Below are 14,614 nucleotides of genomic sequence, written 5' to 3'. Positions count from 1 at the left end.
GGTTCCTGCTACCTGCCAATGTCTTCTAATGAATTGAATGCTCTGATCCTGGATGTCTGAATTTGGAGCAGCTGATAGTGTGAGTGCATTGGAGCACATCCAGCCAACTAGGAGGTGATTGGTTCTGAGAAGTTCAGTCTGGTGTAGTGGTATATTGCTTGAAAAAGAATGGGAGCTTCCTTAGCCTTGGACATAAACTTATTTCTGATGTACTTTGGCAGAACTTATGCAGCAGTAATGCTTCGTTTCAGCCTGATTCCAAGAAAAATGTCCAAGTTCTTCCACAAATCCTGAGATCTCTATGCACTCAGGTATTTTACCTCTTGGTAAGCACAGGTAAAAAGATTGTGACTAAATCCAGCTTATAGGTGATTTGATTGGTTTGTGTTTTCTTAATGGTAACCTGCTAAAGCCAGCTATCCCAATTAGCATAACAATATTAATTGGTTTAAATGAAACAGTAGTATGTTGGCCAGTGAGATAAGACACTGGAGGGGGGCAGAAGAGAAAGGGATGAGATTATTGAATTCCCATGACCCAACAAACATTGACGTATTTTCATCTTACATGTACCAGTTCAGCAATTCAAGGACTGAGTAATAAATTGAAACAAATGTTAAAGATTTGCCTTGACTTACATATTTTTTTAGATAATTATATTTTTAACCACAAATTGGTAACAATAATCTCTAAAGGGAACAATGAGCGCTTTTGTATCATTTTCTTTTCTAGCAATTTTCTCTGGCTCCATTCTCTTGAATTATATAGCACATGTTTTAGGATAACAACCACCTTGTTACTACATTATTCCCTAGGGAACAATTTTGCATTAGTAGAGGGATGAAGATGATAACCTCCAAACTCCTTTCCATCACCACTTTCTATAATGCGATGCTACAATATATGTGCTGGTTACTTAAACTACACACCGCCTCTTCTCCTCTCAAAATGTTTCTTCGACATTTTTCGAAGAATCATTGTAGCATTTTCGTATATTTAAAAAAAAAAAATCCTACTTTTAAATTACCAAACAAATGAATCAAGGGCCACTTGAGAATTTTAAGGGAATAATAGTGAGTGAAGTGGGGCTGTAGGAATAGGACACTGCAGAAAGAGTTCCTATCATATGACTAGATCCATTCTGGGAATAAACCCTTTAAACAACAGGGCTTCTTCAGTTATTTGTAAATGAGTAGCTTGTTTTCCAATAGGAGCATCCTTTTTCAAGAGCTCTTCTGGCATTTCTTTCTAATGCTGCTTTCTGTTCTGATTCCCATGGGGACAATATTCTAACCAGAAATTCACTATGCCATTTCTTTTTGCCAGTGTATTAGATTGCTTATTACTGCTAAACAACAAGACTTCCCCACCAAGATTCACCAAACCCATCCAGCCCCATACTTGACAATAGTCATTTATGGCTGATAAGAACCTTGTGTTCCAGCTTGCATGGTTGCAAAGAGAAAGTGAATGGAAAAAGGAGAAGAAAGATTGGCAATGCAATCAGAACGTGTTGAAGCAGTAAAATTAGAACAAGAATTATTCTCCCTGCTGTTTCTTTATTCAGTTTTGCAAAGAAAGTCTCTGGTTTTGGCTTTGGCCTTCCAATAACTTCTGAAAGTTTCAGTCTAGTAAAACCAGTTCCATGAAGCTTTTGATCAAAAAACAATCCCTGCAGTCTGGTTCTCTTAAGAGACATGGGCACTCCTAACAAGCATTCCTTACAGCTAAAATAGCTGAGTCGCCCAAGCATCTCCAAGCTGTTGCTGCTGCTGTCTATAATGTCAGGACAACACCCTGTTTTAGTAAATTGACTTTAACATTCTGTCAAATTCTAGTTACCTACTCAGTTGAATGCAAATCCTGTTGTTGTAGTATCTTATGTTTGGTCCATTTCTCACCTCTGGTCCTGCTCCCTAGCAATAGCGGAAGTAAACTGAAATGGGCAGCTACAGTATGGAGTACACACACAGTTTATAGGCAAATACAAAGCCTGGGCTGCTGTAGGAATGCTTTATTTGGGCCACTCTTGCCTTGTTCTCAGCACTTCTATCAGTTTACATTCCCTTCTTGCTGTTTCCTGTTAGTAGGTAGGCCCTCAGTGTGCCAAGGTGAATGACATGGGGCATGGGGAGGGAGATGGTGAAAGGGAGTTATTACACTGTCAGTTTTGCAAAATTATCCATTATTCACAGCATGGTGGAGGAATAACGTGTGAAGAGTCCCAGGGTTCCATGTCCTTAACTCCAACATGCCCCATAAGGAAGAGAAAGGTTTCCTATTACATTTAAGTATAGAAACATTTACTATGTTTCATCACATCCCTTTCCTGTGAACCTGTAAATCACTAGCATTTATTTGCTTTGGTGTTTAGGGACAGTGTGATAAATGGTTTTCTCCATTAATTCAACATGCATATAGTGGAGAGGTATGTGGGAGGGAGAGGAGTTATTTAACAAGCTTTGTGAAGAGGGAGCTTTTGTTTATGATTTAGCCCTGACAAATTTAAGCTTGCATAAAGTCAGACAAAGTAAGCCAGAATTGGGTAGAAATAAGAAAGAGGAGGGGTTGATTTGGGTTCCCCTTAACCTTCAGTATGGGGAGATGATGAAGACAGGACAACCTCACTTTGGAATTTTGGGAATCTAGGTGACCTCCAACACGCTCCTGCGAAGTTTCTTCCTTCTTTTCTTTCCCGATTTGGACAGAATGATTCACCTCTTCCGTTAGTCCTTCTGTACTTTATATCCCCGAATTCACTTGCTGCGACAGTCACCTCTTGTTTGTGATTGACATAGTTTTCTGAAGGCATATATCTCTCTCTCATCCTTTGTTTCTCTTGCTTGATGGCACTCTCATTTATCTTCTGTAATCTTAATCTTCTGCAACCTGAGTGATCTGCATCTCCTTGTATTCTGGCTTTCTTCCCTCCATTACTCCCTCTCCTTCTTTCTAATCTTCCAGTCTTCTTTCCCAAATCATTGAATCCCTGCTCATCCCCTTCACATAGTTTTCTATATTTGGGTGGGAAAGTGATTAGGTGGTGACCAAGTCTCCCAGAAGGATGATGTGCTTTTTGTTGAATTGCAAGTTTCTTTTTATTATGGCTCATAGCTCACAGTATCAGAAATGATAGTCTTATTGGACATTGTAAACCTATCCACTAACTAGCAGAAGGAAGAATGCAAAAGGTGGGCTTCTAATAAGCATTCCTTACTCTTGGACCAATGGAGGTTATTGCAAGGTATTTAGGGAACCATTCTACTTTTCCAAATAGGATCTCTTTATCTGTAGTCTATCCTTTGCAAGTATCCCAAATGGGTGTGTTCAGCCAGAGGACAGCATATCTGTTCTTCTGTTCCCCAAGACAGGAGACTCCTTGAGCTTAGATGCATAGTCTTGTGTGGAAGATGTCTCCTCTCGCCTGCAGTTCATGCTGTGGAATGTGCTGGAGTTCCCATTGCTAAATTCACAGATTTGTAGACACACTCCTGCCACCCCCAAATTCAGCTCCTTTTTGTAATGGGCACAAGGGACTTGGGGATAAAGTTCAGCATAAATGTACTCAGAAGTGTTCTGTGGACTTCCAGGTGGGGTGGAGAAAGTATCTTATGCTACTTTGGTGGCTGCCTTACCTCCCAACTCTTTTTTGACCTGTGGGAGGTGTCTTGCACAGATGGTCTTCTGCAGGATAGTATAGAAGTGTCTCCAGACAGAGTTATTACCCACTGTGAATGAATATCTTTTGCCTCCCTGCCATCCTTCCCTTTGGAGGAGACACTGGGCACATGTACATGAAATGCTTACTGCACGGTAGCCTAGTAACTCTGTGCAATAGTGTGCCTTTCAAAAACCATGCTAGTAAGCTACTGCACACTGTTATTAGGCTACTGTGCAGTAACTGTCATGAAAAAACCATGTGCCATGCTACTGCACAGTAAATGTAATTACTGCGCTTTTAGTTACTATTTCATTAAGGAAGTACTAAACTAAATGTGCAGTAACTGCTGCGCATTAATGAATGAATGAATGTGTAGATATGCCACTGTGTCTCAGGTGAATAACACTAACAGCTGCTTTTTGCATCTGAAAATGACTTGAAGTAGGTTTTATTCTAATTGTTAGACTGTGTTCCTTGTTTTGTGAAACTGTCTGGAAATCCTTTGGAATCAATTGGTGCTAACAGTAACATGGGGTTGATGTTTCACTGCCAAACTTAGTGTAACATATTTTTGGGCTGTTGCTTTTCATCAGGCCATACTTCATTGTCAAAAAATACTTTTCCTTATAAATGCTAATCATTGCACCCCTGGATTAGAGAGGGAATATAAAGTATAAATTATTGAGCTACACATATTGCAGAAATGAATATGTAATAAACTATTTATATTTACAGAGAGAAAAAGATAGAAAGAGTAGCTTAAAAAATATAAGACTAATTATATGCAAAACAGTGTAATCTCAGGAAAACAGCAATTGTGTTAATGTAATACTGGGCAATGTGCCCTTGAATGAATCTCACTCTTGAATTGATGTATTTTGTAGGGGTCTGGGAGTAAAAGGAAAGAACATTGTCTTGCCAACAGATTTATTATTGACTTTTGTGGATAACAACAAAACTAAAATGAAAGCCCCTTTTGGCATCGCCCCAGGTCCCTTCTTAGAGCACCACATTAATTTGTTTGGCATGTTATCAAAGATTGGTACACTGTGCTAATTAGTTTTACATACAGTATTTTTTTTAATCAGGGGCTCTATGTGGACCCTAGGGCCCAATCTAGAGATCAGTTGAAGTCAGTTGAAGTTTTACTTCAGAATTGAACTCAGGAGCCTGATTCATTGTTGAATTACTCCAGTTTTATACTAGTGTAAATCTGTTGATTGAAATGGAATCCCAAAAGCTTAAAACAGGAGTAGCAGAGATGAATTGGACCCTGTACTTGGCTCTGTAGCAGAAGCAAGAATAAAGGTTTCTCTTGCTCGGAAAAAAAAATCTGTGCATTCCCCACTTGCTGGTGGAAAAAATCAATTTTTTCCTGTCTATTTTTTAATTCTAGTCATAATTTTACTTTCTGCCTGCATTTGTGATGAATGCATTTTGTGGGGGAAGGAGGGAATCAAGTTTCTCATTGCTTTAGGTTGAAAAATATGATCTTTAGTTTCCAAGTGCTAGCCAGATTTTTGGTGTTTATTAGAAACCAGAGGATACTGCTGCTCAGAGCATATGTGGACATTTTACAGAGGAATACCAGGAGATTTTTCAAAAGTCCTTTAATTGAGTCAACACTGTGTGCCCTGTAATGGAATAGAATACAGAGTGTAATGTGCTGCTTGTATTTTTATAAGGAAAGACTCTGCATCTTGAAATCAGAGTTTGGAGTAGAGGGGAATGGATGTGAAACATGGGGGTTATTCAGGCAGCAGCAAGTGAAGGAGAGTAACTCACATTTGCACTCTGCCAGATGTTAGTTTGCCTTTGCCAATAACACAAAAGGCTGATGCTACATAAATTGCTATATCCCAGGGACTAATTCAGCTGGTATAATGGAAAAGGGTGGGATGTAAGGGGTGCCCTTGTGGTCAGAGGTCAAGCATTATGCTTGAGACTCAATCAGCCTTTATTCAGTCCAGATATACATATATGCATCTGTATTTCTAAATTGTAAACTGAATGTGTGATCTTTCCCTCTGCCCTCCATATACTGCCTCCTCCCCCACCTGTATGCAAAAGAAAAGTCAAGATTTTATTAAAGGCAGGGAGGCAAATCGTTGTTTGCTAGTTCCTTTATTTTTCCCATAACAGCAAAAGGAAGAAAAATATTAAACAATGAAACCCTTTCATGCTGCATCAAGCCTTTGAAGGTCATGCATGAAAATACGTAGGATCCCCCTGAACTATCCAAGTCTCGTAAAATGAAGGAATGAAACAGGCTACTTTCTCAGTAACTGTAAAATATGCCAGTTACAGACTAGCTCACCAGAGAAAATTTCACTTGCCCTGATACAGTGATGCATTTGGAAGAAATCCCTATTCATTGGTTTGGTTTTGATGTAGGGGAGTTGTTTGTAAGAGGACATGTTTTAGGGAGATAATGTTTGACAATTAATAGTTGGCTTCTGTGGTATGCAGCCCCTTAACACATTGGTGCTGAAGAGGAGGAAACCAATACCTTTTTAGAGTTGCGGTTATTACAAGTCTTGCAATATTTGATATTCTTCTTACTGCTCCAGTGGTACAGCTAGTTGCACAGCTATAAAAAGTAAGATTTTTGCCCCTGATGGCTGGAAAAAACCATAAACATGGTACTCAAGTGCATCCTAGATGTGGGATTAAAAGAAACGTATAAAAAGAACTCCAAATTTTATTTTTTAAAAATCTTGTAGTATTGAGGGGCTTGGCTTACGATTTTGAACATTTAGGGTTGGCATTGGAGCTTTGTGGTCTCTTTACTGTTCTTTGGTATCTCTCTGTGACATAGAATCTGTCAGAGAAACTTTGGATTCCCAGGTCACCAATGTAGCAGATTAGCATCCTCACTCTGTACCCATTATTAGTAGGAGGAAACTATAGTGAATGAGACAATGTTCCTCCTTTCCCTTAAAAACAATAACTGATGCCCTCTAGTGGTAATAGTTGATTAAAACAAATCACTACAGAATGACATCTTGAAACTTTGGCCTTCTTAACCTACACAAGCTACCTTCTTTCCTCTCTCTCTTTTTACAAAGGAAATAAGAGATTTTACATATTTTTACTATATACACATAAAAATACAATCTTAGCATTTAAGTGGGTTCAGACCTCTGACTATATCTCTTCACGCACAAGGGTGTTTCAGATAGTAATGGTAATTTTGAAATAAAATCATTTTATTTACAGTGAGTGGGGAAACTAGACAGCTGTGGGGAATACTGCTGGTGGCAGCACCAATTATACTCATATTTAAGACTGTGATCCAATAAATCAGCACTGCACACAAAATATATTTTCTATTTGCCACCCTCATGTTTTGGTGTCATTAGGGTAGCAGAGTATAACAATTTCTTATTCTGTGTTGTGTCTCAGTCACGCACAAGTTTGTAACAAGCACAATTATAGCTGCTTGACTCTTTAGCTCAAAGTGTAGCAGCTCTTGATTTTAGCTCTGAAGTTCATTAGGTCAGTCTTGGTTGTCAGCCAAAATTTAGCCCTCACAGAACCACTCGCATTTTCCCGTATAAACATATAAAATCACTTAATGTTGCCAACCAGCATTGTCTGGTGCTCATTCTCAACTCTCTGCATTCTTTTAAGGCAGTAGTTCTCAACCTTTGTAGACTCAAGGCACCCCTGGATAGACTCATGGCACTCCTCTGAATGTGCCAGATCTTAGGCCCCAGACAGACATGTAGCTAAAGGCACTGAGATCTGATGCTTGATCCCACAATCATGCCTCTTGCCATGTACACTGGCATAGCAAGAGGCATGATTGTGGGATCAAGCATCAGATCCCTTCACACCATATTGCTGGTGCAGGCAGAGCCCGGGTTCCTGATCAGCCCCATCACCTGATCGGGGCTCCCGGCCATGGGAGCTTGCTACCGGCTGTTGCTGGGGAGCCCAGGATCTCTCTGCATCAGCAAGTAGTAAGCTTCTGCAGCTGGGAACTTCCTCGGCTGATTGGGACTACTAGACCTGGGCACACACCAAGTGCTGTGATGGCTGGGAGTGGCCACCTGATCTGGGCTCCAGCTGTGGGGGTGTACCATGCATCCCAGATCAGCTGAGGGCTTCCAGTACAGCCCTTGACTCAAAGTGTGCCGCAGAAGCTGGGAGCCCAGATCTGTTGCTGTTCCCAGCCCCAGAGGCCTGTTGGAGTCAAGGGCTCTCATGTGCCCCTGTGGTTGTGAGCAGCAATCAACTGATTGGCATGCGCAGCCTCAGGAGCCTACAGGAATCAAGAGCTCCCAATCAGCCTGGTCACACGTTCAAATAGGAACCAGCAATAAAGTTATTACGTATTTTTTGTGTAGTAACTTTCTGGCTTGTTCCTTGTTTTATCACACCATTAATTGCATTAAGGTGTGTCCACATAACTACTTAAGATATGATTAACTGGTTAATGCTGCCTTAAGTGTACCATGTGCCAGGAGTCTTAGTTTTTACTCTTTTTTTTTTACTACAGAAAAATAGTTGAGCAGTTTTTCTGTTGCAAAGCACTATGGCAGAGAACTTCATAGTTGTATTCTTCCTGTTTGAAATCTCTGTGCTTATCTTGTAAATCATGTTTGTAAACCTAACATTGTGTGGCATCACAGGGCACCCTTAAAAGAATCTCACGGCACCCCAGAGTATTGTGGAATATTGTTTGGTATTGGAAGAGTGGATTCCATGAAAAATGTTGCCTTCTCCTCTTTTGCTCTTAGTTGCTATTTCTCTAGAGCAGTGATTCTCAACCATGGTGTTGCAGCACCCTAGGGTGCCTTGCAGTCTTTTCAAGGGTGTTGTTGGATGCCACAAAGTGTTAGCACTTTTAGGTGTGCAAACCTGATTGATAAAATAAACCCAGAGATTTAAAAATTCTGACCCGTTGTGGTCTTCCTGAGTTCTTTTCAACAGAAGAAATGCTTTGTTGTTTTTCTGTAGGAAAAAAACAGAAAAAGAAAATTAAGAGCTGGCATTTTCCAAGGAGTGCCTGGAGTCTAAAAATGTTGAGAACCATTGCTATGGGGAGTGGTTTATATTACAGTAAATCATTTACCTTAGAGCAGCCACTGTGACCTCTCAGAAAGTCATGGCAGTAGCAGAAGTAGAAAATCCTGTTGGCTAGTTTTGTATTGTGTCACTCCAGGTACAAGGCTTTTAGAATAAGCACTGAAACATACCCTTGTTGAACTTGCATTCCTCTGACATTAATGGGATTTCTGTTACCCACTGAAGACTTCTTGTATCCTTAATTGTTTATTTTGTAGATACTTTTTTGGACAGCATTTAAGAGAAGTAAAAAACCTCACAAAAAACCAGAATTAAAATAAAAGCTTCATAAAGTGATCTATGGAGTACTTTACCTTATACAGGGTCCTCTGCTTAGGGTGAATTTTGCCCGTGTTTCAAGTAGAAGCTCAGCCAAAGCATTTGCTAATGCAGCATAACTCTTTTAAGAGAGGAGTATTTTACTTACCTTCTGGATTATGGTTTGTAAAGTTTCTGATGTTTCCTAGCACTATAAGAAACAGTGCCAGGTGTAAAAGAGGCTGTTGGTATATTGCCAAGATGTAAAGAGATTACTTAGAATCAACTGTAATGGTCTGAATTCTGTACTTCTGACTCCGCTTGCCAGCTTCTTTGAATGTGCGGACAGACCTGTGAACATGAATTAGCCTCTTTTGCTCCAGTTTGCTGCATGTTGTTAGTGTTAACTAGCATCTAATGTATTTTGTTGCCCCCTGCTAGATGAAGCTAGACCTGCTCAATTGTTTGTGATTATGCTTCTCTCTGGCAGCTGGATGCTGAGACTGTAAGACTTAATACTAATAGTGGTAGCTAGAGATGATCTTTAACTTAAGTGATTTCTTTTGGAACTGCAGTTACAGGCTTCTGTTCCTGTTGCGAATAAGAGAGCTGCCTGTGCTCATATGCAGGGGTGATGTTACACCATGTGTATGAAAAATACACAAGGAAAAAATGTTTGACTTGGGTCTTTTCAGAGAATTCTCAAAAGAGCTGCATGGTCTAATGAAAATAACTAGTGTTATAGTAGGATAACAGTATTTCACAATTACTTTGCTGCAGGCAGGGATGATCATTCCTCTGGTGTAAGAAAAGGACCCACAGATGGCATTTGTTAAAATGTTGATATTTATGTGCAACTTTGTGCCTCTCTTCATTCAAATGATACTGTGCAGCCTTGTTTGGAGTGGCTCTATTTAAAATGATGCCAGTGACTTACATGAATGGAGGGAAATTAGTTGTAACAAATGCCAGATGGAGATTTCTTTCACAGAAAAGTAGTTGCGTGCTGTAGCACGTGAAGTCAACAAACCAGGTCTTAATACTCCTCCTGCCTCATTATTCTTTAAGCTTTCCTGACAAGACTCCTCTTTATCCAGCCAAGAGATGTGCTTGCACGCGCCAGTACATTTTTTTTAAGGTGGAGTAATTAAATAGTGCATCTCAGTGTCTGGTTTTAAGTGAAACCCTGTCCTCCTGTGCTCTGTCAGGAATTCATAAACTGTACAAGGATGAGAACCAAGAGTAATAGTCAAGCCAGATCTACATGTTCTGTCTTTGAAAACAAAGCCTGTTAGAGAGAAGCAAAATTACTACAGTTTTACTTTCTGATTGGATGAGACTATTGGGGAAAAGTGCTTAATCCTGTTAAAAATGTAAATCCTCAAATGCCCATTGTCTTTCTCCTTCTGACAGCACTAAAAAAATTAGGATTTATTTTTGTACAATACTTACAGTACAAAAATAGGTAGGGGAAGTGGGGGGAAAGGTTTATTTCTGCACATCACAACAGCTGATAGTATGTTGATTTGTCATGTGGGAACATCCACGTGCTACAGTCACTCTAGCCTCAAACATGTCATCTGGCAAGCATCCTCTCCACCCATCCTTTGCAGGCTGGTCCCCTTGGGGCTGCTTGTGGGTGAGGCTCTGGGATCACAATGGGCCACTGCGTTGAGCACTGTTTGGTTTTCTTCATTTGCCTTCAGAATACATTCAGTACTCATAAACCCTTATAACATTTTCTACCTTTTAACTGTTTTCTACAACTATACATTATTGGGAGAATAAACTACATAATATATAGTAAGACTAGTTGGTTAAAATAATGTTTCTCCTAAATTTCTTAGAAAGAGACTAAAATACATTTTCCTGAGAGTAAAACCTTGTTTTGACATATGCTGAGAACAAACTGTCTGGCTGCTTCTGGCATTGACAGTCATCACATGCACTGCAGTTAGAGAAAGGAATTGCCAAGAAAATAGCAAGCAGGAGATTGAGTGGCCAAGGACTGATAATGGACACTTTTTTTCTTTCTGTTTCTTTTTAATTGCTTCACTTGCAGACTGGGATTGGTAGTGAACTCAACTTGTTACTTTTTTCAGTAATTTTTGGAAATGAGACATCTAGGTGAGGTATTTTAATTATCTCCACACTGAAGGTTTCATATATAATATATGTAAACAGTAAGCACTACCTCAGTACACTTATTGCCCATTGTGGAACAGTGGTAAAAGGGTGAATAGGTATGAAAACTATTGTCCATTCTAACTCATAAAAATAATCCTTCCAGACTAGGATGAAGGATCATTAATGAAGCAGCGTAGGGAAACTAAGAGTGTAGGTACCGTGGAGTCTTCCCTGAGTGGACAAACAGGGCATGTCCATATGTGAATGAATATGATTTTCCTAATATGCATTAAATTCAGTACCTCCAATGTGAGACACTAAACAAATGTGCATTAGGTTGCCTTAACATGCAGTAATGAACGCACACTGTTTTCAAGTGGTGCGTAATGCTCAGTAGCCTATTGTATTGTGCAGTAGTATAATGTCATGGGTTTTTATGTGATGCTTTAATGCGCAGTAAAATAGGCTACTGCACATTAAAGCACACCTATAGATGCACACACAGAGGACTTGAGCCTACATTCTTGTTAATGCAATACTGTCCAAGAAAACTATACTTTTTTTTGAAATAGGAAAGGAAGTTAGAGATTCCTCAGCTGTACCTGAAAGGTACTCATAATCTTACTTTTCTTCCAACCTTTCCTGAAGTTAGAGTAACTCATCATTGGAAATTTCACTCAGGTCATGGACAACTATCTGTCTTGTTTATGTGGTTGATGGGCAAGTGCTGTATGAAGGAAGGAAAGATCAGGTTGACTGAAATCTCAGGTTGAATGAAATCTTTTGAAAGTTTTCTTTAGAAAATGGACATTGCTACCCTTCCTCTTAAATTTATCACTCATTAGTCATGCTGGCAGTTCCATTAATATTATTTGTTTGCTGTTCTTTATTTCAGAAAAACTCTATAACTCCAATGGACGGGAGCTGAGACGTGCACTTTTCTCTTTGAAACAAATATTTCAGGTAAATGACTACATTACCAACACATCCCCATGCCATTTATTGCTGTGTTATTTTTCCTGACTCAGTATTAGGGGTAAAATGGCAGTGTGTTACAAAAGTAGATGTATTAATGGATTTTTGTGGACTTGAACAGTCTGGAAGAGAATCACACTTAGGCATGTAAGTCCACTTATGCACCTAATAGGTAGAGTAGAATCTGACATCAGGTGCCCCAGGACTAAAGTAGTTCAGTCATTTTTGAAAATTTTTTGTTCATGTTATATAAATAAAAATTGGTGGCACTTTCTTTTAAAAGTTCCCTGTGTGTTTAAGCTGTAATTTTGAAATTTGGGAACAAGGTGGTATTTGTTTTAGGGATACACATTCTTTTGCTGCCTCTATAAAAATTGACCTTGGTCAAATAATAAACTTTTGAAAAAATGTAGTTTGTACATGCTCAGTATACGCTTCTTAATCTGAGATGATCCAGGCTGCTCTCAGATGTTAAAATGGGCTAGAGGCAGGGAAGAACAATGCCTTTTCAAGTTCCAGCTGTGGAACCCACCATCACAGGAGATCAGCTAATGGAGTAAGATGTTTTCATTGGGAAGAAGGAATACCACTCCCTAATATTAAAAGGGGGCCGGTTGACAGAGAATTGAGTTTTATTGGAGGAAGTGGTTCTCTCTCTAAAACTGAGAGGGAATTTTATTGAGAACATGTTGGTGACTGGGGGATGGTCAGTGGGGAAGGGACCAGACAAGACATTTTTTGCAATATGTGGGCCAATCTACATGAAGCTCTGACTGCACAGTAACTTGACTTACTGCACAGACAAATATCTTGTTTGTGATGCTGCTGCTCAGTAGCCTAATACTCAGTAGGCTAATACTGCATAGTAGCATCACGTCACAGTTGTTGCCACATGGCGCTACTGTGCAGTAATATTGGGCTAGTGTGCAGTTAGTGTTTCATGTAGATGCAGCTGAGAAGTGTGTTTAGTATGCAAAAATAGAGATCAGCTTGAAGGAGTTCAGAGTGGTTATGAAAGATTTGATCCAGAGACCACCTGGACTGAACTAAGTAATTCATCCCCTTATTCAGCCTTATCAGGACGGATGGTTCAGGAAGTAGATGGACCACAATGAGATAGAATTGGGGAAACTGGCTAGAAGAGTCTGTGACCATAAGAACACATTCATGCCTAGAGCTTGAAATGGACCCCAAGATAACAAATTTAATTTTAACTGGCAGCTAACTCTGTGTGGAGGTCAACATGTGGACAAAGCTCAATGAAAGCTTGTTGTTGTTTGGTTGGTTTTCTATTACTTAGGGTCCCTCTAGATGTTCAGGTAAAGGTGTGATAGGATCTGAAGCATGATCAACACAATCACGCCTTCTATCATACCATTGCTATCCTGGGCTCCCCGTGTACCAGCAACTAAAAAGCTCCTGCAGCCAAAAGTCCTTTAACTGACTGGACTTGTAATTATTGCAGCACCCCATGGTGCCAGGACCAAGAATCCCTCAGATGTGAGACTCTGTCTCAGTGGTGGTGGCACCCCAAATGGGGTTACTGCTATGATGGAGCTGCAGGATTCCCAGCCCTGGCTGTGCTGGGAGCCTGCAGACCCTGCTACACATGCAAATTAAACCTGGATAGCAACCAGCTTTAAAGTTAATACACACTTTTGAGGTTTAACTTTATAGCTGGTTGGGCCTTTTAATGGCATAATAGGTACTTTACACATGTAGGTGGTCTCAGTTAAGTCCACAATTAACCAGCTAATTGTGCAATACCTGTAAAATGTACAGGGGGTCGTAGAAATTTACCAAAAAATGAAAACAACATCCTTAAAGCTTCAAAGTTATGCCCTCCCAAGTGAAAAGATGGCTTCTGGCGATAGAACTGGGTGGAGAAAGAGATTCCATTTCATGAAGGATTTTTATTTTTTGTTCAGATTTACAACAAAACCTCCAAATTTTTTGTTCAGATTCACGACAAAACCTCCAAACCTCCATGGCTCACCAAAAGCATCCGGGAAGGTCTCCTTGCTAAAAGGGAGGCATACACCCAATAGAAGGGAGGGGCCATCACCAGGGAGACTATACCTTGGTTGCTCAGGACTGCAGGGGAGCAGTCAGGAAGGCCAAGGCGGAGATGGAACTGGGACTAGCTTCCCGGATCAAGGACAACAAGAAGTCCTTTTTTAAATACATAGGGGGCAAAAAGAAGGTACCGGGTAACGTGGGGCCCCTGCAAGACGTGCTAGGAAATCTGGTCATCACACCAGACGACATAGCTAACCTATTTAACAATTTCTTTGCCTCCATTTTCCTGAGCAGGGACCGGATCATCCCCCCCACTGAGCCCCCCTCAGGCCCCAGGGGAGGCGCACCCAGGCCAAGGGTCAATGAGGATCTAGTAAGGGAACTTCTGGAGGGACTGGATGTATTTAAATCAGCTGGTCCAGATGATCTCCACCCCAGAGTGCTGAGGGAATTAGCTGAGGTCATTGCGGGACCCGTGGCACAGCTTTACGAGCACTCGTG

General features: G+C 40.3%; 1 protein-coding gene across 3 annotated transcripts in view; it reads left to right on the top strand.

The window, feature by feature from the left end:
• The window catches only part of FHOD3 (formin homology 2 domain containing 3), a 783,635-nt gene that overhangs the window by 383,005 nt on the left and 386,016 nt on the right, over nt 1-14,614 (top strand). For all 3 annotated transcript variants that reach the window (XM_019520693.1, XM_019520685.1, XM_019520696.1), the window contains exon 4: nt 12,015-12,082. In XM_019520693.1, coding sequence (XP_019376238.1) covers nt 12,015-12,082 — 68 coding nt within the window. The remainder of the gene's footprint in view (nt 1-12,014; nt 12,083-14,614) is intronic.

Source organism: Gavialis gangeticus, unplaced genomic scaffold (assembly GCF_001723915.1).
Source record: "Gavialis gangeticus isolate Ggan-Ray unplaced genomic scaffold, GavGan_comp1, whole genome shotgun sequence".
Lineage (NCBI taxonomy): Eukaryota > Metazoa > Chordata > Crocodylia > Gavialidae > Gavialis > Gavialis gangeticus.
The sequence above is the reverse complement of the archived record's forward strand: the minus strand, read 5'-3'. Positions and strand labels throughout refer to the sequence as shown.